Source organism: Electrophorus electricus, chromosome 26 (genome assembly GCF_013358815.1).
Source record: "Electrophorus electricus isolate fEleEle1 chromosome 26, fEleEle1.pri, whole genome shotgun sequence".
Taxonomy (NCBI): domain Eukaryota; kingdom Metazoa; phylum Chordata; class Actinopteri; order Gymnotiformes; family Gymnotidae; genus Electrophorus; species Electrophorus electricus.
In genome coordinates this window covers 9,495,584-9,522,299 of record NC_049560.1, presented here as the reverse complement: position 1 = coordinate 9,522,299, position 26,716 = coordinate 9,495,584, and the positions used below count along the sequence as shown (strand labels likewise).

Genomic DNA, 26,716 nt, shown 5'->3' with positions numbered 1-26,716 from the left:
TATTGGGGTGAAGCATTCTTTATTGAAAATACTTCCATCGGTTTCAAATACAATTATGACACGTATACATTTTTACACAGTCCTAGTGGTAAAAACGTTTTGGATAAAAACACAAATACACATTCGAAACAACTTTGTTTTCGTATTTAAGTGAAAAGAGGAGCCTGAGTGTATATTGTTAGCACCAAATTCACGTTCAAGTGACAAAGTGGAGTTTTAAATTGGGATTAAGAGTAAAATAAGGATGGTTTTACCCACCCTTCAGAAAGATGAGCACTTTAGGAAGGCCGCAGTTTCTTCAGCATTTTCCGGGACGACGACTCAGTGTACACATTATCTCACAGAGAGACGCTCCGCTATTGACCAGCAAACACAAACCTTATCTGTACATAAAACTCTGGACAATTTGTTGACTAAAAGCTCATTTTTAAGTTTAATATGTGGTCATAATGTCAAGAGGATTCATACAATCCAAGAACCAAAATAAACTAAGGACCAACAAAAGACTTTGAACTATGGCGTGACTGTGAGATTACATTCATTAATCTTTATACCTTCCTAAGACATAAAAGACATACAATTGGTCACCATCGCTACTCGACAGATCCACTGCCTGTCTCTTAAAGATAATTCAGAACTACACAAAACCCTAAATGATGTAATCGAGATATGAAATAAGCCCGTTTTCAACTGCCCCGCCCACACTGTACTTTGGAATGTTCCACTCCCTTCCATCGCACCCACTTCCTGGTTGGCTTTACCTACAGTCCCTGTCACTCAGACAAGGGAAATCTTTCGGGACACAGTTTGGTAAAAGACACCCCTGAGCATGGCGCGGTAGTCAGGGGCCTTGAAGAGATGGCGGTAGGTGTACGCGTTGTCGTAGAACTGCCCCAGACTCACCAGAGTACGCAGGTGGGCTTCGTTCACCTGAGGCCCAACGGCCAGAACGTAAAGCTCAATGCCGCTGGTATGAACCTGCTTACCCGCCTCCTCCATCTGCACGGTGTTGACGCCCTGCGAGCGGCCGTCCGAAAACAGCAGGAGCTTCTTCCTGTTCCTGCTGCCCTGAAAGCGTTCGATGGCGAAGCTGAGTGCGTTCGTCACCTGCGTGCCTGCATTCTGAAACTGGGCCTCCTGGATCTGGGCAGCCAGCTCGGTGGCGTTGGTGGAGAAGTCGGCTTCCATCTTAGCCTTGTTGCTGTACTGGCCGACGGCGACGCGCACCTGCACGTTTCCTTTCCTCTCTGCTGACAGGAAGCGTTTGGCCAGCATCTCACTGAAGTCTTGTGTCAGTTTGAAGTTCTTGGCACCCACACTAGCCGAGCTGTCCATCATAATGAGGACATCTGTGGGTTCATCGAAGGAAACTGGAACAGAGATATTTGTTTGTTTTAATATTTTCACAATTTTAAAAACATTGTCAGGAGTTTTAAGGACAGCCATCTCAAAAGGTGCCCATGCTTGAAGTTAGAGTAAGCAATCGGTCAGTAACTGTTACTACAACTCTGATGTTGGCTCTCTGGGGAACATAAAGCCAACAGGAAAGCCAATATGTTTGAGTTTTATTCATTTTCAAATGCCCCACTTGTCCAAACAGGAAAGGGAATTTGGAGGATTCCAAATATTTATTTGGAAAACGTTTGGCAAACTGTTTGCGTTTTATCAACTTCAAAGGCAGACTGCTGCAATATCCAGGGAAAATCTAAAGAGTGTATGACATCATGAAACAATGAGATCATCGTACGCACACTTACTTGGACATGTGTAAGTGGGACACTTCTTGTCTGTGAAGAAAACAAGCAAGCAAACACGTTAGTTTCAAGCCACGTCAAAATGGCTTGCTGTCCAAAGCCGTACGGAGATCACGCGCTCCATATAGCGCCAACCTTCTCCGGGATTAGCACCTTACCCTCACACATCGATTCCGTCAGGTTTTGAAGGAAGCTGTCGTCCAGCAGCATACCAAAGTTGTCGAGGACAAAAGAGAATCCCTTCCTGGGGTCATCCATGCACACCACCTCATCGAGCTGCTCCGATTTCGGCTGCCTGCCTGCGTAGTCGACAACACCTACACCACCAACCTGCCACAGACAAACACACCACCTCATCATACACTCAATGGACATTTTTAATCGCAAAGAATAAAAATGAGACATTTTATTGGATTTAAAATATTTACTCCTGTGATATATTACTCTTACTTATACATGTAGGGACCATCTAATGTGAGTCTACTACCAATAACCTTTTATTTTATAATTTATCAAAACAATTATCCAGGCCATAATTATTAAGTAAGAATACATTATTTTAAACTGAAACAAACATTTTTCAGCTGTTTAAGAAATGGACGTTTCATTTACTTCTATTTTAAAACTGTTGTGATGCATTTTCTTCCTGTTGTAACAGATGTATGTTCCTAACGCAGAGGTGTCTGTTGTCATAAGGTGTTTGTTGACTACAGCAGGTGTGGACTATATGTAGTAGGATTCTTTGTGTGCTGCTAGCTTTTTAAGTCTGAAACAGGACATCTAGTGAAAAGCTGTTCGTAACATCACAAGAGCTTGGTGGAGTCGTTAAAGGTTGAGCTATTCTCCTGAGCACTCCAATCGCTTGCAAGCTACTGTGGCTCTTAGTCGGTTTTTGGATAATACTGTATATAGTGTAGGTGGAGGCGAAACAGGATGTTTTGCGAGGACGCTCATCATCGGCTGTCCAAGCAAAGCACATGCACAGCTGAAGAACCGCAGGTTCCAACGTCCCTGGATGGCCAACAATCAGACTGGCCACACCTACAGTTTTTCTTATCCATCTACCCCGTGTTGCACACTTACATTCACACCATCCAGCGCGACGCAGGGATTTGGACAGTGCGTGGGAATCAAAGCCATGATCTCACTGTTGCCCTCATGTCTAATACTCCAGTCTTTCCCCACCCTTACCTTCAGGCCTTGGCCACACAGCACGTTCAGGGGGATTTGGTCTTTGATGGTATCTGAGCGGCCATCAGTCAAGACGATCACCACGCTCTTCTCCTTCACAAGTCGATTGATCATGTTGGTCAGCGAATACTGGAGGGCTTCTCCCGTGTAGGTGGCTTCGGCAAGCCAGCGCAGCTCTTTCACAGCCCTGACGAGGAAACGACACGCAAAGACGCGTAGGTGAGCAAAGCGAAGGGGCGCCCGGAGAACGTTGCTCGTGTGGCACGGGGGTTCGTGCTCGACGTACTGCTTCAGGTCCATCAGGGTGCTGATATGGGGGTCACCGAGTCTCACGACTTCTTGAGAGTTGGCGCCGCTGTACTGGACCACGCCGATGCGGGACTCATTCGCACCAAACTGCAGTTAGGACAAGCATCGCTGAATATCTGCCGTCACAGCACCATAAACGCTTGTCTGTTTACAACTCAAATTCAGAACAAGCAGTGAAGGAGATTTACTTTCACTTGCTGATCCTTGATCAGTCTGTCGATCACGGTTATGATGAAGTCCTTGGCAATGGCAAAGTTGGAAGCACCGATACTCTCAGAACTGTCCACGATAAACACAACGTCGAGGGGTCCACACTTACACTCTAAACAAACACAAATCAGAAGACACAATTCCCATGACAACAGTTTCTATCAGTAGTGATCTGGAGCAGATGGGAGCGACAACAACTGCGATTCCAAACCAAATACAGTTCCTCTGCAGGCATTTCCTCCTCTCCACACTTCAAAGGGGAAGCATAGGCAGGCACTCACCACAACAAGCTGAAAGGCACAAAAAAAGAAAAGCCACAGGTATTCTGAATTTCCATTGGATTGTGTGAAAGGAATAGCAATCAAAACTGGGATTTACACGAGGGATTCGGATCCGCATTACACATCAACGACAGTCTGGCCTGTGTGCCTGTGCTGTTGTTCTGCAACAGTTGGGTTATAACCCTTATACAGCTATTGCACTGGGGGAGTTATGCAGGGCAAAAATGTCTCGTATGTTCACAACAGTATGCTTGAGTCATTCACTCATTACCGCGTTATGTTTCGGGGTTTTTTTGTCTTTAAAAGGATCTCAATTATCAAACAAATTGTTGACACAGAATTAGAACTGTTTAAAAGCCTAAAAATGTTGTCCTTCTGCTAATAAACATTTTCGTTTTTTTTTTTTTTTTAAACTTTTAAAATCATTCTCCATTTGAAGAGTTCTATTTGAAATCAAGTCCTGTAATAGGAATTTGGTAAACTGGCTGTGCGCATATTCTTCTATTCCTCTCCTGGATCTGGGACTAAGATGAACAGGTTGCCCACTCTCCTGTGTTCACATGCATGCTGTCCAAGTCTACCCTGTGGTATTCGCTCGGCATGAATCAAATGAGAGTGCCTCTCTTTGGTAATGGGTAGATTGCCAAGAGTCACAGCCTACTCACAGCACATCTTCATGATGATATCCAGGATCTCGCAGTCCTACAACCAGCAAAAGACAGAAGAGTGAGACGTTTCGCAACTGGGGCTTGAATGGACATTTTCTGACACAAAATGGAGCCAGCAAAACCCATCATGTTTTTATTAAGAACTTTTGCACCACGGCCTGTGCAACTGTTCCCAATGATGTGGAATGACTGCAGGAAACATGCTCCTAAATCCCACAGCTCCAAGGATCGAAGGATAACAACATACATCATGCTAATATCCATGTTTGGCTTTGAATAGCACTGTGCCATCACACTTGGACAAACACACTTGGCCCTGGACAAACGTCGCTGCAGTAAGTTCCTGAAGGTCTTGCATGCTTGAGCCCTCAGGTTGATGGCACTTTATCAATGTCTGCGTTTAACAGTCCTGGGAGATGCCAGCGCATAAGGTCACTGACAGACACAGATATACTGCAATGTCATTATTATGCATAATTTTCAGGTTTGTGCTTTTCACCTTGCCTCTGCCATGACTGAGGCTAATTAGAACAATTACTGGTCTTGACATAGCAGTAAACAGTCAGAATGTGGGGGTTTTACCAGAAGAATCTGGCTGTTCACTTACATCAGCTCCTGGAGGCCCAGGGGGTCCTGGGGGTCCCTGGGGATGATAAAGTAGAGGAGAACAGTGACATACACAACCACTTCTCACACGAACAATTGCACAACAAATGCAACTCACTGTTTCCATTGTGAGTTGACCTGGACAGGAACTAGCACGCACTCGGGTCACTGTTTTCTTACCCAGGACTACACGGAAGGAACTCAGCCAGAGGACAGAGCTGAACCTCGAGGGAGATCCAGCTCCAAATAAGAGCATTTTTGAGGCTTAGGATTCTCCTCCCTACTGGACGCTGTCCAAAGGCAGAGACATGCATGGCGGAGTTCCTGCCCGAGAGCGGTCTGACGCACCTACCGCACTCGTAACTCATGGACACAGCTGGTCTCCAGCGCGGGAGTCATGCGGACCGTTTCACTCCTTACTGGCTGCACAGCATGGAGGAGCACAGAAGAGCTTCAATGGGGCACTCCCCGCTCGTGGGTGCAGCTACCTCCTGTCCGATGTTTACGTGAACAGTGTTGGGTTTACGCACCCTGTTCTGTTTGTGCATAACGGCTCCTTAAAGCGCTTGACCGCACAGGTCAAACGTGGTCAAGTTTGTTGTGAACAAAAACCTTGCTTTTCTGTTCAGCTTTTTATGTGACACCCTTGAAATATGTGAGGAAGATTTGTTGACTAGACTCTGCTGTGTTCTTCCAAACTCGTGGTGTGGAAGAGTGTTTTTACCCATCCAGAACTCTGTGTTCATCCAACGCTACAGGGTTTTCTTCCATGAACTTTTATTTGACAATGTGACAGTAATTTGACTGCAACCAAGGTCTTCTCCGTTTACTGTTGTATGAATAAATGTCCAGACGTCATGGTATATAAATTGAAATACATAAAATGTGATAAAATTGTCATAAACCCACTTGTATGTAAGTATTTAGATGTTCGCAGGAGCAGTTATATGAAACAGCGGCCAGTAGTTGCACATGAAACGTTTGCGAGAATACTTGCGTCCCGATTTCCCCAACTTTCTCCTTGCAGCACAGTGTAATTACAGAAAGCATTCATTTAATTGTCCCAGTACTGTGGGAACACTGATTTAAATAAGATAGGACTTCTGGACCTACGGCACACTGTGGAGTGCAATAAAGCTGGGCTGTGACTAAGGAAGGGACAAGGCTGGGTAAATGTTTTGGTTCTGTACTCACGGCTTTCCCTTCAGGCCCTCGGTGTCCTTTTGCTCCTTTAGGCCCAGGTCGTCCAGGTTCATCATTCTGTGGACCACAAGGTACCTTCAATCACTCTCAAGTTCATAGGCAGTTCAACCAGTGTTGGATGGTGAATGAAAACCTTAATACTTAAATACTTAATCATGGAGCAGTGTAACCTCAGTATGTAAATCTAATCTATTATAGTGGTCCAGTGTAACCTCAGTATGTAAATCTAATCTATTATAGTGGTCCAGTGTAACCTCAGTATGTAAATATAATCCATTATAGTGGTATAGAGTGTGATCTCAGTATGTAAATATAATCTAAAGATGATGTCTGTCTGTAAAGCGTCCTTGAGTCTGAGAAAGGCACTATATAAATGTACAGTGGTACAGTGTGATCTTGATATGTAAATATAATCCATTGTAGTGGTACAGTGTAATCTCAGTGTGTACGTATAATCTGATGCAGTGCTGCAGTGCTTCTGGGCCTTAGTTGGATTATCCACACAAACTCATCCCTCGGGGAAGGGATGAATGCAGAATAACACATTTTTATAAATGTCACAAGATAAAAACAAACCTTTTCCTTCAAATATGCTGGCATGCATTCGCATGACTACAAATCTGAATCATTGCTGCATTTGCTCAGTACCACTTCAGAAAATATCAAGTCAACAAAATGTTTACAGTATTCCATTAATATAGCTCATGTCAGCACTAAATTCGATCCATGTGTTTAAGACAAAAATTATTTTCTAAAACTCTCACCCATATTTCCTTGAATTATCTGCTTTTGCATCTGTAGTAATTTTTTGTTCATGTCAGGTTGTTGTCAGAGCGGTACAGTAATACAGCCACGTCAAACATGTCTCATGTCCATTCCATCACTTCCACACTTCAAAGCTGACCAGTGCAACAGTCACATAACACAGCGTCTCTCAGCGGGGACATGAAGACCTGGACCTGTCTGGCAGGCTTCTTTTGCCTGGCTGTAATGAACTTGACAGATATCAGGATGTGTGAGGCCCCCTGAGCCAGGGAGAGGCTGCACTAGCTGCTTATAAGCACACAAAAACATTTCCAAATAGTCGTCGGGAGCGAGAAGGCAGAGCCCGACGTAGGAGAAAGCCCAGATCTAGACGGAGGACTCACGGTCATGAGCGACAGAGTGCAGATGTTAGAGAGGCTTAGATTTAGACCATTTCACAAAGAGACAGGCAACATGGATTCCTGGGTGGCTAGAGCGCAGGAACGTCAGCAGCAAGATGAACCAGCACTTTCCACTTTTCCCATGAATGACTAACGTTTATCTGCTGAGAGTTTGCAGCCTGTACTGTAAGACAGTGCTTGTTTCCATTACCATCTTTGGAACAGACATGGCTAACAGCGAGGACGCATCAGACAGGAGCTGATGGAAGTGGACCTTCCAGTGTCCGCTGTGACTTCTGAGACGCCCGTGAGATAATCGCGGTTTGAAAGGAAAAAGAGAAGCGTGACCTGATTTTGCTGCATCACAGATGTAGTGAGCGAGAGAGCCAGAAACCCTTCCGCCACCTTGATTCTGTGAACCTGCAGAGAAATTCTGAGCAGCCCTGCTAGGCAGGCTAAACTGCTGAAATCCACAATATGAATGTCAGCCACAGCAGAAACTGTAGGACCCAATTTCCTTTATCCTCCTGTACTGCACAGATATGCAGATGCCCACTGAAAATGGGCAGCAGTAGCTCAGTGGTTCAGGTACTCTGTTAGTAATCAGAAAGTTGCGTGTTCAAGTCCCGACAACACCAGATTGCCACTGTCGGGCCACTGCACAAGACCCCTAACCCTCAATTGTCTAAGATCAGCTGGTTAAATGCCATAAATGTAATAAAATTGAGAGTTTTCTGAGAAAGACTTTTCTACTGCACATCCACCATGTGTGCAAAATGGTGCCAGATATCCCTTTACACAGTCTTGCAGTGAATGGTCACAAAGAAGCGCAGCCCCCACAGGGCTGCAGGAATGCCAAGGCTCTGAATCAAACGGAATCTGGGAAGATATCAGCATCATGGATGAGACTTCCAACAACTAGCTAAGGATCGCGCATCCAATTCCCGCAGTTTGTCTTTGCTTTACGCTGTTTATTTGAACTGCATTGTCAGCCACTTTGGCCTTTATGATCCACTGAGTGAAAGGAGAAGGCATCATTTACTACAAAAGGCCTTTGGCAGACTTACTATCCATGTAAAAGCATGTTGTAAAATCTTAATCTACATTTATTGTAATTTCAAAGTTTATGTGCATATTTTCCACAGTCAACACAATATATGTGTGCACAACTAAGTGTGCCCCAAATGCTTTCATTGCTGGCCTTTCTGGCCCAAAACATGATCCTTACAGGCAGTGAGGATGCAGGGCATCCTCGGCCTGTAAGGCTGAGCTAAAGGACGGCGCTAAACGTTACAGCAAGTCACATCCTGCTATGGGAAACACCTGGAAGGAAGCCATGTTGTAAATGCCCCTCCCCCGCCCCCCGGCACATCCAGCACAGACGTCTTTGCTTTTCAGTGCTCTCCACTGTTCTCCTGGTTTTTACCTTTAACTACCACAACATTCCTCGCTTTATACGGGGCCAAAGGCTCCACGATCCTTCTGATGTCATATGGTTTTATTTTGTCCTGTCAAAAACCAGTGTGGTTCAACCCACAAGTCATAGACTCGCACAGATGTGGGAGAGAGGAAGTTTCGGGGAGACAAAGCAGGAGCCTCCTGACGGCTCGGGACCGAAGACGAGCACAGCGCATGGACAGAAGACCTTTGGGAACAGCAAAAGCTGTGTCCGAGACTCCAGTTTCTCTCTCCCGTCCTTCACACACTCTGGACTGTGCAGTCAATGAGTACAGTTCAATAATACTCAATATATAAACCACTGGGGACTTAAAACATGTCTACAAAATGTGGTGCAGATGACAATGTTACAAACTTGCATATCACCACTTGTGTGTTTAAAAGCAACTAAACACGCCTCCAGATTGCCACGGGGTATCAAAAGAAGGTGGTTTTTAAAACATTTTATGAGTTCAAATCAAAGCCAGACTTGCGTCTCAAAATACAGGCTAACAGGGCTGCGACGCTGTCTGGATCGGTTCCTTCCGTTAAACCATGAAGGGATGGTATGGGCTCCAGGTGCAAGTCAGGTCTTTGTGATGTCACAGCGGAGCAGAATCTGAACCGTGACATCACCGAGGCGAGATGGGCCGGTTTCATGGGGAAGCCCGTCCTTCTGAGAGCAACCCTACCCCAACGCCATTCCCCATGACATCTATAGAGGGAAACGGAGAACACAAGGAGGAGGAAACCCGAGGAGCGCGTCTTTAAGGAGGTCACGCTCTGCACTCGCAGCGGACTGTGTGCAAGGGAACAACGCAGGACGTGTCGCGCACAAGCACACTGCCCGAACGGTCAAAGCCATCGGCTGTATAAAGCACGTAAACGAGCATCTCCCCAGGGAAGCCCCGTACAACTTGCCTGCGACATATACATGACTACACCATACGGCCACCCTGCCAGGTTCAGCCTGTTTCACGCTCAGCCCTTTCCACTCCCAGCTTTGCTAAAATGAACTAAAAAGCTTTCAGTAGTTTGGGGAACTTTCCTGGGAGATGGGGCTGTTCGTTCCTTGGACTAAATCCTTCACTTTTCCATTCTTGTAAACACAGACAAGGAGAAGAATCCCCGTAACTTAGTGCTATTTAATCGAGTGTTTATTCCTTTCGGAAAGCAATTATGAGCCCACCCCTTTCTAAACACAACTCCTAAAGAGGAGCAAATCTGAGGAGCGTGTCTTTAAGGAGGTCACGCGCCGCACTCGCAGTGGACTGTGTCTGCGATGACGGCAAAGCCCGCAGAGCTTGAACTTGTGAACGGGGGACCAGAAGCAAAAGTTATAAATACACGATACATGCACCAGGTGTTTGGTTACGTTCCATTTATACTAATGACTAGAAACTAGAGCACAATAGGGACAAAAATCTATTGTGATTATACGGCCATGCACTGTGATTGCAACTTAATCGAAACACAAGTGTGAACCCTTGACTGGACATTGGTAATAACTGCATTATGTGGAACTAATGTTGGCTGTATAAATGTAATTCAGGGGTTTCACAGCACACGTTAGAACTGTCGCAGGTCTCGTTTGCATATTTTAGCATATTGAGACATTAGTGTTGCAGTCTTGTTTAACAAATAATTAACAAATGTTATCTGCTAGAAATACACGCATTCGGTAACATATGCTGAAAGCATCCTCGGGTTCAAATTTTCTGTGTGTGTGTGTCTAATGTTCTGTGTGTGTCCAGGGAAGCTTCTTGGCTGCATGCATTTTTCTTCAGAATTGAGTTTTTACTAGCAGAATGACTCACTGCTTCTGCCATCATTTTACATACTTTCTTCCATTTTTCCTTTTGGTCAGTTGCTATATCTACTCCGTGCCAGCTCTGCGGTTTCCAAAAGAGGGCAGCGCTCCCAACTGGCCTTCTCCTCTGCTTTTCACAGCTAAAGTCTCTCCTGGGTCTTCTGTTCCACGTAAGGTCTGAGCTCATAGCAGAAGTTCTCTCTCATGCAGCCTGGGTTAAAAACACTAATCCCACCAATTCAATCGTACAACTTCCTGCCTCACAGCAGCAGTGCATGCTGGATAGCTCTGCTGTGTCTCCAAAGTACACTGGCCGTGCACATACTGTTTTGAGAGGCCCAAGGATCCATCTGTCAGATAGGAAGTGTAGAGGAGCCATTACAGGCTTGAGTGCAGCTGAGGGGTTTGGCATCAGAGCAGAGCAATCTTGACGGAAAGTGCACAGCACGGAGAAATCACCAAAACCTGCTGCAGGCACTCGAAACCTCTCTTCAATTAATTTATACAACTGCTTCTTTAGCTGAAATATTAAAAGCTCTTTTGGGCTTAAATTTATACTTCCCGCTTATCGGTGTGTATGGAGTTGTTCAATGTTGCTTGTTTTGTTTTTTTTAAAGGCCCCCAGAATGTTTTTTACATTAATACATCATCAAAAATCACACCAATGTAAGGCCCAAAAATCACACCAATGTAGGGCCATTGTGTCTAAACCTCCCCCCCCCAATGCTCTTCACATAAAACAAATAAAAAAATTTCCACTTTCTGTGCTTTCTTGTATCCATGACAACAACATACACACAGCTGCTGGATCTGAAAGCTGGAGTCAGTGACCAGATGGTTATCAGACAGACAAGCTGAGAAACGCTGTGAGTCTGACACTTTACTGTGTGTCAGCAGACAGGACAGTCAGATGAGGCAGACCACAGGAATAAGAAACAGATGTCAACACAAGTATCAAAATGAGGGGGGAAAAAAGAGGGGGCGTGGCTGAGTGGGTGGGCGTGGCTGAGTGGGTGGGCGTGGCTGAGTGGGTGGGCGGTTGAAAGGCTACTGGAAGGCTAGACAGGAAGCTCGAAGAGAAAACAGCGATCAGCTACAGCTCGACTAAAATAGCTGGGCTTGTGTTCAAAACAAGGACTCACATCTGGTCCAGGGTCTCCCGGTTCTCCGTCATCTCCCTTAGGTCCCGGGGTGCCCCTGCTTCCCTGAAAATGGCAGCGACAAATCTTACTCTTAGAGCCTTTCCTCAACCCAGGTCTTCACGGGCTTGGGTTATAGTTCCATGGGTCAGATTCACAATCAAAAAACCTCAGACACACTCGTCTGTGTGTGACGTCCAAAACACTCTCTTTACTTGATATCAGTGAGCAGCACTATTAAAAAGTACAACATTCATAAATATGATGAAAGTGAACATTTATCTTAGCTAGAGTGACTTACTGGCTCTCCAGAGTCCCCTCTGGGACCGGGATAACCCTGGAGCAGAGAAGGAGGATTACATCAGTCCACACACAGAAACAAGGTGTTTGCACAATATTAGGATTAAATAACTCATTCAAAAATGCCTTAGGGAACACTGGAATACCTGGAAACCATGGCAACCCTCTGTTCCATTTCCTGGGGTCCCATCGTCTCCCTATGGAGGAAACATTACTGCCATGTTGTAGAAACCCATTTGCTTTCATATCAGTTAGCCCTTATTTTCAGCTAGTTGGTGTGGACAGTGAACATGAGTAACTCACCCTCTCACCTAGCAGGCCTCTGTCTCCCGGGGCCCCTTTTATGCCTCTGGGCCCCTTGGGCCCCTAAGGCAGACAGAAGGGTCACACGGAGAATTTAGTTTAGTTCAGCCATCATTTAATAGGACCGCAAACCAGCGTTTTGCAACTCTTACCTCTGGACCTGGAGAACCCTCATCTCCACGGTAACCTGGAGATCCATCCCTTCCTGGCTCACCCTAAAGCACGGATAAAAATAAATAAATAAATAAATAAATAAATAGAAATTATTGCACAATAGCTCATAGGATTCTACTTCAAATCAACATGCTAGGGAAGTACCGACAGTTCAAGAGCGGCAACGGTCACACATTTGTTCCGTTCACATCTGTCTTCTGTAAAGTTTTTTTTTTAACAATTTCAACACGGAACATAAGTATCTAAGATGTAGTTCTGGATACATCTCACGTAATGGAATAAAATTTTAAGAGTTAACAGAGCAGCATTGTTGATATGTTTGGTCAAAAGTAAACAGGAAATAGTCAGAACTCAATTTGTGTACCCATAGAATAGTTACCAACAAGAACATCAAGTTCATTTACAACCCTAGAACAACATGGTGGAAGTTGCACATCTGAAAGCAATAGTTGAGATATCTGAACCAATTTACATGCCAATGTGTATTGACAGGCTTTGGGAAAGTAGAGAGCAGACAGAGAGCACCAAAATCCACACAAGCTCTGTGAGGCAAATTACAGGGTTGTCTGCCGTGTGACGCTCTACCGGCGCTGAGCACTTTGACTCACACACTAAAAATATTCTTGCGGTAAATGACTCAGTAATAATGACATTATTGTTTATTTTTATATGCAATATTAATCTATTGAAAGGGAGCCTTGAAACAAGGAAGATTAAACCTGCTAAAAGGAACATTTGGAACGAGCAGTCGCTTTTAGTCATGGGTTAAGAAACACGCCCGCATTTCCATGTCCTCCAAGGTTTGCTCTTTCCCACTCACTCCTACTGGAAAAGATTCCTCTGCCAGTGAATGTAAAAAAAAGAAAGAAACAGAAAACCGCTTTTCATTCAGTTGGTACCAGTGTCCATAAAACAAGTTTTGCATTTGTGAGTCGATGGCAACAGAACATACTTTCAAGGCTTAGTTATAAATCCTAACATCCGGGATGCATCCTAATCTCAAGACCATGTGACAGAAAAGAAAGAGCTGGACAGTGTGGTGCTCAGCATGGTGGAGACATGGTGTAGGTGGAGAACTGTTGGACTACTGCTGTGTGGAAAAACTGGCAACTCATTATTACTCTGAATGCAATCATTACATCAGAGACTGGTCGGTATACGGTAGAGACTGGTCGGTATACGGTAGAGACTGGTCGGTATACGGTAGAGACTGGTCGGTATACGGTAGAGACTGGTCAGTATCCTGCATGTTCTAACTCTTCAGCATATGTTGCCTACTAGCTTTGAGATTTAGTCATTAATCAACCGGAGCAGTTTTCACACTGAGAGAAAACGAGTTCAGTTAATTGCGGGATCCTGTCATTGTGTAATTATTTAGCTCTCATAAATCCAAGCTGTGGTTTATAAAATGTACGTCTTCTAAAGGCTCTTCTCCTATTGTGTTCTCAACGTTTCATTCCAGTTTCTTCAGCACAGACTGTTTTTTCACTTGACTAACTTCATAAAATAAATAAAATCACACTGTGCATCAAATGATGGGAAAAGGCGATAAACTGAGCTGTACTTTCTCTGCACTAGAGAGAAGCATTCGATTCGTCAGCCAGATTTAATTAGCTCTGCTTTTAAGTGTGCCGATTTGTTAACATGTGACTTTATAGAGATTTGTAACTGGAAGAAACTGTGTGTGTAACATGAAATTAATCACATTTAAATCATATCAGAATAACTAATATAGTTGTAGTCACTACCTAAGAGCAAAAGAAGATGGATAACAACCCTACTGGCCACTGACTTCTCATTTAACTGTGATCTCTCAACAGACACTGCCTCATGGCAGGGTCGATGGAGGTCTTGATTAAAACAACGCTCAGTTCAGCTTTTACTGTGCAGACAGCCTCAGCCAAAGCAAACGATCTACTCCAATTAAACTCGCATTTAAAAAGCTGAACTTGAGCCAACTGAACAATAAATTGGGAGAATTCTGCGAGATGAATGCAGTAGAAAAGCTGTCCGTGATACATGTGTAAAAATATCTGTTGAATTTAAGACAGCTGAACAATGCTGAAACACGCACATCCATCTGCTGCCCCTCTGCCAGGCTGGACAGATCCGTCCCTTAGACACCCTGCTCCACCCCAACCTTCTCTCAGTTCATGCAGAACAGACTCCTAATTCCTCCTTCCTTCTGTTCTCTGGCAGCCTGAAACCCAGATCTCTGATGTCTGTGACCTTTGAGAACTTAGGGGCCCTTGTAAAATGCCTAGGATCTGAGGTCAGCTTCAAGCCTTCATCCTTCTTCAAGGGGTAAGGAGGCATCAATCACGCCAACCAAGTGCTGAAGACTGAACACGCTGGGCCGTGCTGACATTGATCTGCTGGTTCTTTCGCTTGAGACTCATTCTGCTTTTTTTCCTTGTGAAGGTGACATGTAAAAGCCGATGGCAATATTTTCTGACTTTCTGTGATCTAGGAAAGGCAGGGTGAGTTTATTTATACAGTACTTTTCATACAAAGCAGCCAATCAAAATATTAAGAGAAACAGAACTGCACGCCGCGTCTAATGGTGATGGCCTTTGAACGACCTGGTTATGCTTGTACAGTTAGAGTCACTTACCGGGTCACCATTAGGTCCTGATGATCCCTCACGCCCCTGCTCTCCCCGAGGTCCTGGATCGCCCTACAGAGGTCAAAGGTGATCACTCAAGGTTTTCGCTGAATTCAGTGCACGATCGCATAACCTTGTGGCAGTGGTAGCTCAGTGGGTACTCGACTAGTAATCAGAAGGTTGCTGGTTCAAGCCCCACCACTGCTGGGCCCCTGAGCGAGACCCTTAACCCTCAATTCTCAAATTGTACACAGTCACTTTGGTTAAAAGCATCAGGCAAATGCCATAAATTTAAGTTCAGACCAGTTAGTGTAAAATAAACAGATGTAGTTTATATTTATGCCAATGTACCCTTACATTTTTTTCATTTTTTGAAATTGATCACATTATTCTGGAGATGAAAGGTGAGTTTTGAACACGGAACTGTTAGCGTGCTGCCATCCAGATGCACATCAACACCAAAAGTAGCAGACTTTAAAAATCTAACTCTCACTAGCCTGGTCTCGGGTTCAGCAGGTGCCAGACACCTGAGGACTGTGTGCACTGGTTCATTATGGGACTGATGGTGGTGGTGGTGGACACTTACTGTTTCTCCTCTGGGTCCTCTGTTTCCACGGGAACCCTGTTCTCCTTTCTCACCAGCTGAGCCCTACAGAAGGGTTGAAACGCAAAATATTTGATATCTTCCACAAAATATGCACAGAGTACATGAAGTGTGCTCACAAGAGTTCTGATCAGACAACACAACACAGGAGTAATAGGAGTATGAGAGTGTGTGACACGCATATGTAAATGTCAATATTACTTTTTCGCCTCTAGTGCCATCTGGTCCCGGTAGTCCCTATAAAACAAAGAGAAAATGACTGTTACTTATTTGTAATATATAATACATTATAATATGCATTTGCAGAAACATGAGTGCATCGAACACCCACCCACCCAGCCACACCCACCCATCTGGGCGTCCAAATTACAGTGATGTTTTAAAATATAGGCCATTTAGCAAACTAGCCTGTCTTTTGAAGCTGTTAGATTTGTTTATAGTGCACGGGGACACGTAAATCGCACAACGCTCACAATGACAAAGGGCAGTGATTACAGAAACTCATCGATTCTGAACATGTGAGAAAGTTGCATCCATAAGAAATGTAAAAATTATATACGATAGTTTCGGTGATATGTGAGAGGTTCGGGGGTAGGTGAAAGGTTCGGTGAGATGTGCTAACACACACAGCTGTCTAATTTCTTCATTGCCCACGTCTTGGTCAAAGGGAATTATAGATCTAAAACAAGGATTGCCACATTTTTCAGAAAGCAACTGCACTATTAAGATTCTTCAGTTGTGTTCTTGTTAGTAAAAATCTAGTACTGGAATACTTGAACAGGCACGAGTGAGTAAAAAAAAAACCAAACACACACACACACACACACACACACACACACACACACACACACACACACACACACACACACACACACACACACACACACACACACACACACACACACACACACACACACACACACACACACACACACACACACCCTTTAGCATTTATTACCAACACAGAGAAAAATGAGGGGAGAATCCACTTACATCATCCCCCCTCTCTCCTTTGTCCCCATTGGCTCCTCTGGGCCCTCTGTCACCCTGTTAAACCAATCACAGGAGATGTGTTGAAGGGGGAGGGTCTTTAGGATGCTTTATTTATGAGTGCTGATGGGGATCAGTACCTGGCAAGGATCAAGCCAATTCCAAACCCCACCAGCTGTAGCCTTGTTCAGACGTTTAATCTGAGCTGATCAAAAAGTCAACATGAGCTTTTCAGCTCGACCAAACGGACAAGGGATTTACCTTGCCTCCAAGCTGCCCATAGTTTCCTGGTCTCCCGGGACTGCCGTCTGCACCAGGTTCGCCCTAGGACGGAAGCATTCATCTCATCCTACTCTTACACTACCCCCACCCCCCGACTTCATGTGGGGGTTCCGTGCTGTGGGGCTTTTACTGTTCATATAAAAGATGTGTGAGCAAAAAAAAAAAAAAAAAAAAAAGACCATATGTTGGCCAGCGGTTCTCTCGGTGCATGCATTGGGAACTGCAAACAGTTCAAGTGATGATGTAAACATTTGGGATGGTAAACATAGAGTGGCGATCAGAGACCACCGGAACGGGCTCGTACTTGGTCTCCTTTCTGTCCATAGTGACCAGGGTCTCCTTTTGGTCCAGATTCTCCTTGCCTGCCCTGTAACAGAGAACCAAAAATGTTTAAAAAGAAAAAAAAAAAAAAAAAAAAAAAAACCCACTACAGGACTGAACACCTTAATATATTTCCCAGGATGTGGAGTGCAAGCCCAGTCCTCTTCACTAGCAGACTCATTATTACAAAATGTAAATACGGCACATGCAGACTTCAGAGCCTGGGTCCAGAGTTCGGCCTGTGTGTCAGGCTTGCTAAATGTTTGGCTCACTGAGACGCAAACACTCTCAGTCCTGGACAACAGATGTAAGCAGAGAAGAAACAGCCGTCCTAGGCAGCCTTACTGACAGATGATAAGGCCAATTAGCTGAGTCGAGGGGAAGGACATTCAGGATTCTCAGCCAATTATATATGGCTGTACAGAGTGGACCCTCCTTCTTAACCAGTCAGTTGCTGAAGTGTTTGCTGAAGTGGAGGATTCATGACCGTTCCTTATCCAGTAGCAGGTGTTTTATAGAGGACGAATCTATCAAATTTAATCTTCAATATTAATCAGGGGTGGAAATACCCATTTTAAATATTTGTCAGGTTACCATGGTGATACTGCAACAGTATACATTCAGAATTATAGCAAATTAGTGAAACATTAGCTCCGTAGTGCAACTTTACAGCTCGTGTATCTGTGTGCGGTCATGGCACAGAAGAGCAACTTAAGGCTGCTTCACGGATCTGTCCTTCAGAGGAGAAGAAACCAGGCAGCCCAGCTACTGAGCCATCTGTTCCATTAACACGGCAACACACCCACCCATCCACACACATACATGCGTGCACACACACACACACACACACACACACACCCCCCCACCCACCCACACATATACATGCGCGCGCACACACACACCCCCACTCATCCACACACATACATGCACGCGCACACACACACACACACACACACACACACACCCACCCACTCATCCACACACACACACACACGCAGACTCATCCACCCATCCACACACATACACCCACCCACCCACCCACCCCTCCACACGCATACATGCACACACACACCCACCCACCCACACGCACACACACACACACTCACACACACACCCACTCATCCACACACACGCACACACACACACACGCACACACACACCCACCCACTCATCCACACACACACACACGCAGACTCACCCACCCATCCACCCACATACACCCATCCACCCACCCATCCACCCACCCATCCACCCACCCATCCACCCACATACACCCACCCACTCACCCACCCACTCACCCACCCATCCACACGCATACATGCGCACTCACACACACACACCCACCCACACAGGCACAGAACGAGCTTTCACACACTCCCACCAGCACCCGGAGAGGTGAGGGTTTATACTTACATCTGACCCTGGGGACCCTTTGCAACCTGACAGGCCAGAAAACCCTGGTTCACCCTGCAAGATCAAACGCAGTCGGGAGTGAGGGAGAGGGAGGACCCAACACAAGTCACGCACCCAGGGGTGTAAGTACGTACCGAGGTGGAAAACAATGCAACACGGAGCGAGAAAAGGAGATTTCAGCTGCATTCCCAGGACAAGAGGAAGATCAAGAGCAAAAACTGAACAAAAACTTTACCGAAGGCGAGACAGAACTGGGACAGAGTGTGGATGCACTTCACAGGGGATGCAGATTATAAGACACATTTAACGAACAAGGCAGGCAAGAGCCGATTTAAAAGCACACTATAGCCCCATGACTCAGATCCACCACGCGGGTCACGGCACCACCTGCTTTCCAACTCCAGTCAGTAAGTTATCAAGCCCTTTCTGACTCAGCCTTGCTGGAGCAGGTTTGGCTCTACCCTCAGCAGAGCTTAGGTCCTTTAGGACCCTGGGCCGCAGTAGGAGGCAGAGAGTACAGACAATCGACCGACAGCCAGGAATATGTTACAAAGAAACGTGTGGCACAGGCAGAGCAGGAAAGACCGACATCCGCAAAGACGATCCGACAGAAAGCAGTCGGACACAGCAGCTAAAAGCACAGAGAGGTGCATCAGAAATGCACAGGAAAACAAAAATACTTGGTTCTGTCTTACATCTTCGGCTCCAAGTTTTGCTATACTTTTAGTTTTACTGTGGAGTTACGTGCACTCATTACATCCCGCAGGGGCCAAGCAACGCTCACCTTACGCCCATCCACTCCATCTCTGCCAGGATGTCCTTTGCCTCCCTGATAGGAACATGTGGAGTCTCAAAACACTGGTAAAATACAAAACAGCTAGCCAGTCTGAGCCTCGTCCAGTGACCGTGGTCTTACCTTAAAGCCCTTGTGACCTCTCCCTCCCTGTTGGAGCACAGAGGGAGATTAGCGACCACTTAGCCAGTCAGCATGCAGCTCTTTGAAAGAACTCAGCAGTGTGCGTTTTGTCTAGTTACGAGTCTGGGTTACCTTGTAACCTCGTTCCCCTATGTCTCCCTGAAAGAAACAACAGAGAGGGGGAATGTTTCAGATGCTGCTCCAGGGAGAGAACATCTGTCACAGCCAAAATGGCAGCAAATATTTCTGAGTTAGGACAACTGTATAAATAACAAACCTTCATGCCTTGGTATCCAACCGGGCCCGGATCACCAGGATGGCCCTGTCAGGACAAAAAGTTAGAACTCTGAACCAGCTTCTGAAAAAGACTGCTAAGACCAATAGTGACCGGATGTGTTCAGGTCCAAGTTACACACGCACGCACGCACGCACGCACGCACACACACACACACTAGATACTTATATTATACTTATAATAAGTGTTTAACATGTTACATGTTGAGCTCTTGCAACGAAAAATCATACATGAATCATACATGTCCATCATACATGCCCACATGAACGAAGTTAAGCTTAAATAAAGCGCATTTAGCAGTTGAATGTAATTTTATTGTAAAAGTTGTACAGAATCAATAACAAAAATAACTGATTACACAAAAAGGGGAAATGGATGATATGGTTTTTCATTGCACATGCTCAGTTTTAGAAATCTTTTCAGCTACACCTGTGATTGAGCTTACAAAGTTGCATACACATCTGCATTTCTTCCGGAGTCTTATTCAGTACGATGCCCACAGTAACTCAGGCTTCTACACCAGCCTGTAATACTGGTCTGCTCTGTGATATTTTGGTAGCTGTAATGCAGACCTTTCCCTGCTGCACTTTTTTAAACTTTACACTGTGTATGACATGTATACACAATTATCAACACTCGATTTCAAATAATGGAATAGCTGGCATGGTAAACGTACACTATCTAATGGGTTGTCTGGTTCCGCTCCAGAAGACCGTGTGTGTGTGTACATGCATAAATTAATTATAAAAGGTATATACCTTCAGAAAACGGGCCCCTCAATTTATAACTGAAAGGTGTTCCAGAGCGTGTCTAGCCAAGACAATCCTTGACTATTTCAGACATAAACACACGCCACCTATCAGCAAATTACAAGACTTACAGATGGACACTTCAGGACCAATTCAGGTACCGTGTGACCTGAATTGGTGTAACCGCTACTATGCTACTATGCAAACCCCTGATAATCTTGTGGCCTAATCTGTCTGAAGGGAGATGCGCGTGTCCTGGATCTGTTTGGAAGGAGAAATGGATGTTGGGTAATGTGCTGGGTGTAATCTGTTCTCTGGGTCCCACGAGGAATCCCCACGGCTACGTACCACAGGTCCTGCGTCACCTTTCTCTCCTGGCATCCCAGGCCTCCCCGTCTCGCCCTACGCAGGCAGAAGAGTAAGAAGACTGACTGCACGTCTGCACACAGCAACACCGACCCGAACGGTAGACGATGCATGTCAGCCATATGTAAATGTCCAAAGCTACAGGAGACAAATGTACATTTCTGGGAGCACAGATCAACAAATTAACCCACAGCAGAGTGAATGGATCCAAGCTGGATGAAAAGATAGAAGAAGTGCAGCTATAGGTTGAAGGTAATACGTACTCTGTAACCCAGCTCTCCGTCAGGTCCAGGGGGCCCTGCTGGAGCCTGTGAAAACATCACACGACCCCATTAGTCAACGATGCCACAAAAGGAATGTGATCTTTGATGGTTTGAGGGATGCGAGGAGCTATCCCGACCCGGATGAGGATACTCACGGTGCAGTCAAACGAGCAGCACTGCAAGAAAAGGGAAGAGAGTTAGCCGCACGGACGGCACGAACACGAAAAACACCAAAACGTTTCACATGTGCATCGCCGGGGTGCTAAGCAAACCTACCACAACCTTTGATTCATTCGTCTGAAAGAGAGAACAGCGAGAACGAGAGTTAGCAAAGGCTTCAGAACACGTATGAAGGTAAAGGCCTGGCTAGCGGTGACTGAGGTGCTCACAGGTTAGAAGAGCTATCTACGAAACCGTCCGGCGCTGCAGAACGGTCGTGTTATTCTTTTTTTTTTTTACATCCGCAGGTCAACTCACAATAATGTCGATGATTGTGCGGATGGTGTTGATCTGGGTGGAGTGGGTGTTGTCTGCAGCAGTGAAGTTCTGCCTGTAGCTCATGTCTGTCGCGATGATTGACAGCCTGGTGTCCTGCAGGGGAGATGGTAGACATGAGTTCGTATTCAGACACATTCATCCGACTGTACGCTGATAACCTGGAGGTCTCTCCCTCTCGTCTCGCACAGCCTCTGTGGAGACTGAACACTAGATCCTCAGTCCGCGATGTGCTTCGCGCTCTGTGCGGAGCAGGAGACCGATACTGTTTATGTTCTGTGAAGGGCAGCGAGTGAGTTGGAGCTGGCCATGGGTCACCTCCTGGTCTGGGGTGATGGCCACTGCGAACACTTTGATGCCGTGCTGTCGGGCTTCGCTGGCTGCCTCCTGGATCCCACCGCAGGGCTCTTTGTAGCCAGTGACAGGGTGGCCGTCCGTCACGACCACAATGTACTTATTCTCGTGATAGTATGAGCCTCTGCAAACAGTTGCAATACATACAGTTAAAACGGTACGTGTCCCTATTTCAAAATAAGTAAGTGTCTCTGTACAGGCTGTGTGTGTTCTCTTCTGTAACATTTGCAAGACTAAAATGTTTGTATGTGTGAGAGAAACAAATCTCTTTTTTATGTGCATTAGCCTATGACTCTATAAAAGAGTGAGACACACACTAAAAGCGTGTGTGTGTGTGTGCACACGTGCGTAGGGTCATTGCGTACGCTCTCAGTAGCTGGGCGATACCCTCCTTGATGGCGCAGTCCGTGTAGGTACCCTTGCCGATGTATTTGATGGTGTCTATGGCACGTTTCAGCTCATCCCGCATTGTGTTCAACTCCACCAGACCTTTCACCAGCTCAATTTCATCACTGTAGTGCAGAGCTCCAGAGTTCCACGTTACGTAGCGATCACATGTCTGACGCCTGAGAAGCCACAGGAACACACATTACAACATGCTGCACCATCAAATCGGTGCCAAAGAAATAAACAAACACCTGCATTTTGACACAGTTCACACCGAATCACCCATTTTTTGGTACACCTAACTAGTAGTGCTGCTCCTCTGATCAGATCAGCATGGATGACATTCCCCAGGGCGTGAACTCTAAAAGATGTCTGGTGCAAGGTGCAGGGCCTCTCCTGCTCCGTGGCGACACAATTTCTCCACAGCTGCTGTAGACTTGATGACTGTGCAGTATTGCTCAGTAGGTGTTTGTGGGGAACTGCACCGCCCACTGAAGCAGCAAACCCCACAGGCATGTTCCCGGAACCCTGCCGCCACCAATTGGGCCCTTTCACACGGAGCATTATGAAGCCGGACGTGTCTAAGCGACTGTGGATAAACTGGAGCCGTGAAAAGACGAACCGCGCCATTCGGATGGTCATCAGGGGTCTAACTGTGCCAGGGAAACGTTTCCCACACTTGAATTGGTGACTCATTTGACCCTCGTCTGAGTCTGATTTTGAAGCCCACCTGGGGATGCAGTATCTTATCCTTATTATCCTTGGCATGAGACATGGTCTATGGCTGGTGGAGCCCATGCAAGACAAAGGCTCCAATTTTGTAATTTCATATCTGTGCTGGGGCGTTAAGGCAGGCAAATGCCACATTTTCATAATTTCATCTGTCATTTGTTCATTTGGTGGACAGAAATAAATACGCCTGTGACATGCACAGCATGGGTTTTGAGCCCTTATGCCTGTAGATTGATTACTAACTATATGCAACTGATTGAATTTTTTTCATTAGTTACAATTATTGTAATAATTTTATTGTCTACCAGTTCGCATGAAATTACGCATGGAAATTTCTATAATTTAAATAATGAATTAGTCATATCACAATTATGTAAATAATAATTTTATTCTCATCACAATAAACAATAATAATGATACATGTTGCGTTATCATAATTATTGTTGGTTGTTAATCATTATTGTATTATTTTTATCTACTTCAAGTGCCGTATGTTTTAGTCGGGTGACTGTACTTCCCTGATAATTTTGCTCATCTGTGACTGGATGTTGGGGCTGAATAAAACTATGGGGTCAATTACTATACTATACACAGTTGCACAAGTGTCACCCTGTCCACTAGTGATGTGCACTGACTAGTGATATGGAGCATAATAAAAGTGTGAAATAGCAGCAGTTAAACTGTGTGGAGGACTAATGACATTCAGCCCAACAGTCTGAATGCCACTCTGCACCAGATTAGTGACTCAGCAGCTAGCCACGCCCACACATGCAGAACCACGATTTCATACCTCTCGTGTGTGTGGTATGCGTGTCCCTTACGTGTGTGCGTGCATGGTATGCGTGTCACTTGCGTGTGTGGTGTGCATGCCACTTACGTGTCCCCCTTGCATGTGTGGTATGCGTGCTATGCGTGTCCCTTACATGTGCGCTATGCATGTACCTTACATGTGTGCTGTGCGTGTGTGCTATGCGTGGCACTCACGTGCGGGCTATGCGTGCCACTTACACATGTGTGTGTGTGCTATGTGTGTCACTTGCGTGTGTGCTATATGTGTCACTTGCGTGTGTGCTATGTGTGTCACTTGCGTGTCATTCACGTGCGTGCTATGCATGTCACTCACGTGCGTGCTATGCATGTCGCTCACATGTGTGTATGTCATGTGCGTGTTGTGTGGGGTATGCGTGTCAGTTACGTGTGTGCTATGCGTGTCAGTTACGTGTGTGCTATACGTGTCACTCATGTGTGGGGTATGCATGTGTGCTATGCATGTCACTTACGTGTGTGTATGTGGTGTGCATGTCATGTGTGGGGTATGCATGTCATTATGTGTGTACCTGTGTGCTATGCGTGTCACTTGCGTGTGTGCATGCGTGCTATGCATGTCGCTTACGTGTGTGTATGCGGTATGCATGTCACTTGAGTGCGGGATATGCGTGTCACCTGCATGTGCGTGCGTGCTATGCGTGTCACTTGCGTGTGGGGTATGCGTGTCACTTATGCGTGTGTGCGTGTTATGCGTGTCACCTGCGTGTGTGCGCGCTATACGTGTCACCTGCGTGTGTGCGCGCTATGCGTGTCACCTGCGTGTGTGCGCGCTATGCGTGTCACCTGCGTGTGTGCGCATGTATGCTATGCGTGTCACCTACGTGTGTGTGTGCGTGTATGCTATATGTGTCACTTACTTGTGTGTGTATGCATGTCACTTGTGTGTGTGCGCGGTGTGCGTGTCACTTACGTGTGTGTATGCGATATGCGTGTCACTTACGTGTGTGTATGCGGTATGCGTGTCACTTACAAGTCCTTCAGCTCATCGACGAACAGCTTGGTGAAGCTCTTGATCTGGTTGATGTAAAACTCTGGAGGCTTGGCCCTCAGTGCCACACTCTCAGATGTGTCCAGCACAAAGAACAGATCCACAGGACAGTCTACACAGACAGGAGGAGCACTCATTCTCAGGAACACTACTAAACACCTGCTCATGTCTTACATGACCACTTCACACATGCACTCAACATTTTATCCTTTATATATTGTACATTTTATGTATCCACAGCATAATAGAGATATTATGATGGTTAGTAATTTGGAAGAAATCTGAAACTTGATACTGTATTTGGGAACTGTGAGTGTACAGATGAGCAGTTGCACATTCGCGTGGCCTTCTCTGGGTGAAAACACCTGTTAAGTGTTTGACCTCTAAACATGTTAAGCGTGAAATCTAACGAAAATAAATACATTCATTAAATGATTAAAGAAAAATAACTGAATCCTAATAAACTATCCTGCCCACCTGATGGAGCGTGTACGTTTGGTCATGATGAGGTTTGGTCACATGACTCCGCAGGTATAAATAAAACGCCGAGCCAAATTTCAGTATAAAAGTCCGCTAGCTCAAGGCATAGTATATATACTCCGACACTGCTTCAGAAAACAACCTCCGTTATCGTTGTAAACGCTTGTTTGTATTCTAATACACTTCTAGGTAGTTGCCCCCTCCTGTATATAAAGTATCCAGAGGCCTGTTAGGCCGTTAGCAGTCCGACCTCATTCCAGACTGAGCCGAATCACACCCCGTACAATATTAAAGCTCTCCATCCCTTTCATATGGAAACGCAATTAACCTTCAGCCCTAATGTACCGCTCAGGCCCTCTGTAAAGGACTCTGCCGTCCCCTTCAGTTATGTGTAAAACTTAAACATTTCTAAAGTCAAGCCAAAAATATGGCTTTATTTAAATCAGACATCAGGAGGGGGAAATTGCGTTTTCGGGTTCACGCGGACTCTCCAATCTCTCGCTGCTCGCTGTCCCGCCACCGTCATCTTCTCAAAGTTTGCCTGTGCAGCATACAGCTGACAAATCACTGAATCGTCCGTCTGGGTGGTCTGATCGACAATAATAATCAGTGCAAAAATGGTTTCAACATCGCACGAGCACTTTCCTCGCGAACGCATTACGCGCAGAAAGACACGCTCGCGGGAACAAGCTGCAGTGCGCTGTTCCAAACGCCCAGCGACACGAGAGAAGCAGAAGAGAAGAGCCGATTTTACCTCTGAACTTGTTCTTCAGCACGTCCTGACCTTGCAGCTCTACCCACGCGGAGCAGAGAAGAAGAGCCGTTAAAAGAAGTCCACCTAACGCCATGGTCGTTTTAAAGGTCCGTGCGCGTCAGCCGCAGGACACGATGAAATGGAGCTTTTTTGGGGGGGTTGATTTTGGTTACCCTACGGCACCACAGCAGCGCGCAGGAAGGACGCGTCCGCTCCACGCGCAGGTCTGGATGGAACGCCTTAAAGCGCGCGAGCGCGGGGGAGGAGTTCGCGCGCCGACTTTAGGACCCTTGCCTCGATATGCGCGTTGCTAGCTCACGCGGGCCCTGTCCCGCAAGCCTGAGCAGGGACAGATAAACAAGTC

At 45.8% G+C, this 26,716-nt stretch overlaps 1 protein-coding gene across 1 annotated transcript; it reads right to left on the bottom strand.

Annotated features, from left to right (window-relative positions):
• col6a1 (collagen, type VI, alpha 1) lies at positions 1 to 26,613 on the bottom strand. Its single transcript, XM_035523145.1, has 35 exons — positions 26,353 to 26,613; positions 25,101 to 25,230; positions 22,549 to 22,749; positions 22,148 to 22,307; positions 21,812 to 21,925; positions 21,611 to 21,631; positions 21,490 to 21,510; positions 21,335 to 21,379; positions 21,054 to 21,107; positions 19,939 to 19,983; positions 19,794 to 19,820; positions 19,662 to 19,688; positions 19,530 to 19,574; positions 18,746 to 18,799; positions 17,316 to 17,378; positions 16,991 to 17,053; positions 16,733 to 16,786; positions 15,941 to 15,976; positions 15,722 to 15,784; positions 15,145 to 15,207; positions 12,509 to 12,571; positions 12,357 to 12,419; positions 12,200 to 12,250; positions 12,055 to 12,090; positions 11,757 to 11,819; positions 6,214 to 6,279; positions 5,021 to 5,056; positions 4,411 to 4,447; positions 3,746 to 3,754; positions 3,443 to 3,576; positions 3,232 to 3,341; positions 2,946 to 3,132; positions 1,913 to 2,084; positions 1,758 to 1,787; positions 1 to 1,370 (listed from the first exon to the last, which is right to left on the bottom strand). The coding sequence occupies exons 1-35, from the start codon at positions 26,444 to 26,446 to the stop codon at positions 778 to 780; spliced, it is 3,030 nt and encodes a 1,009-aa protein (XP_035379038.1). The 5' UTR covers positions 26,447 to 26,613; the 3' UTR covers positions 1 to 777.
• Between the last annotated feature and the right edge of the window lie 103 nt (positions 26,614 to 26,716).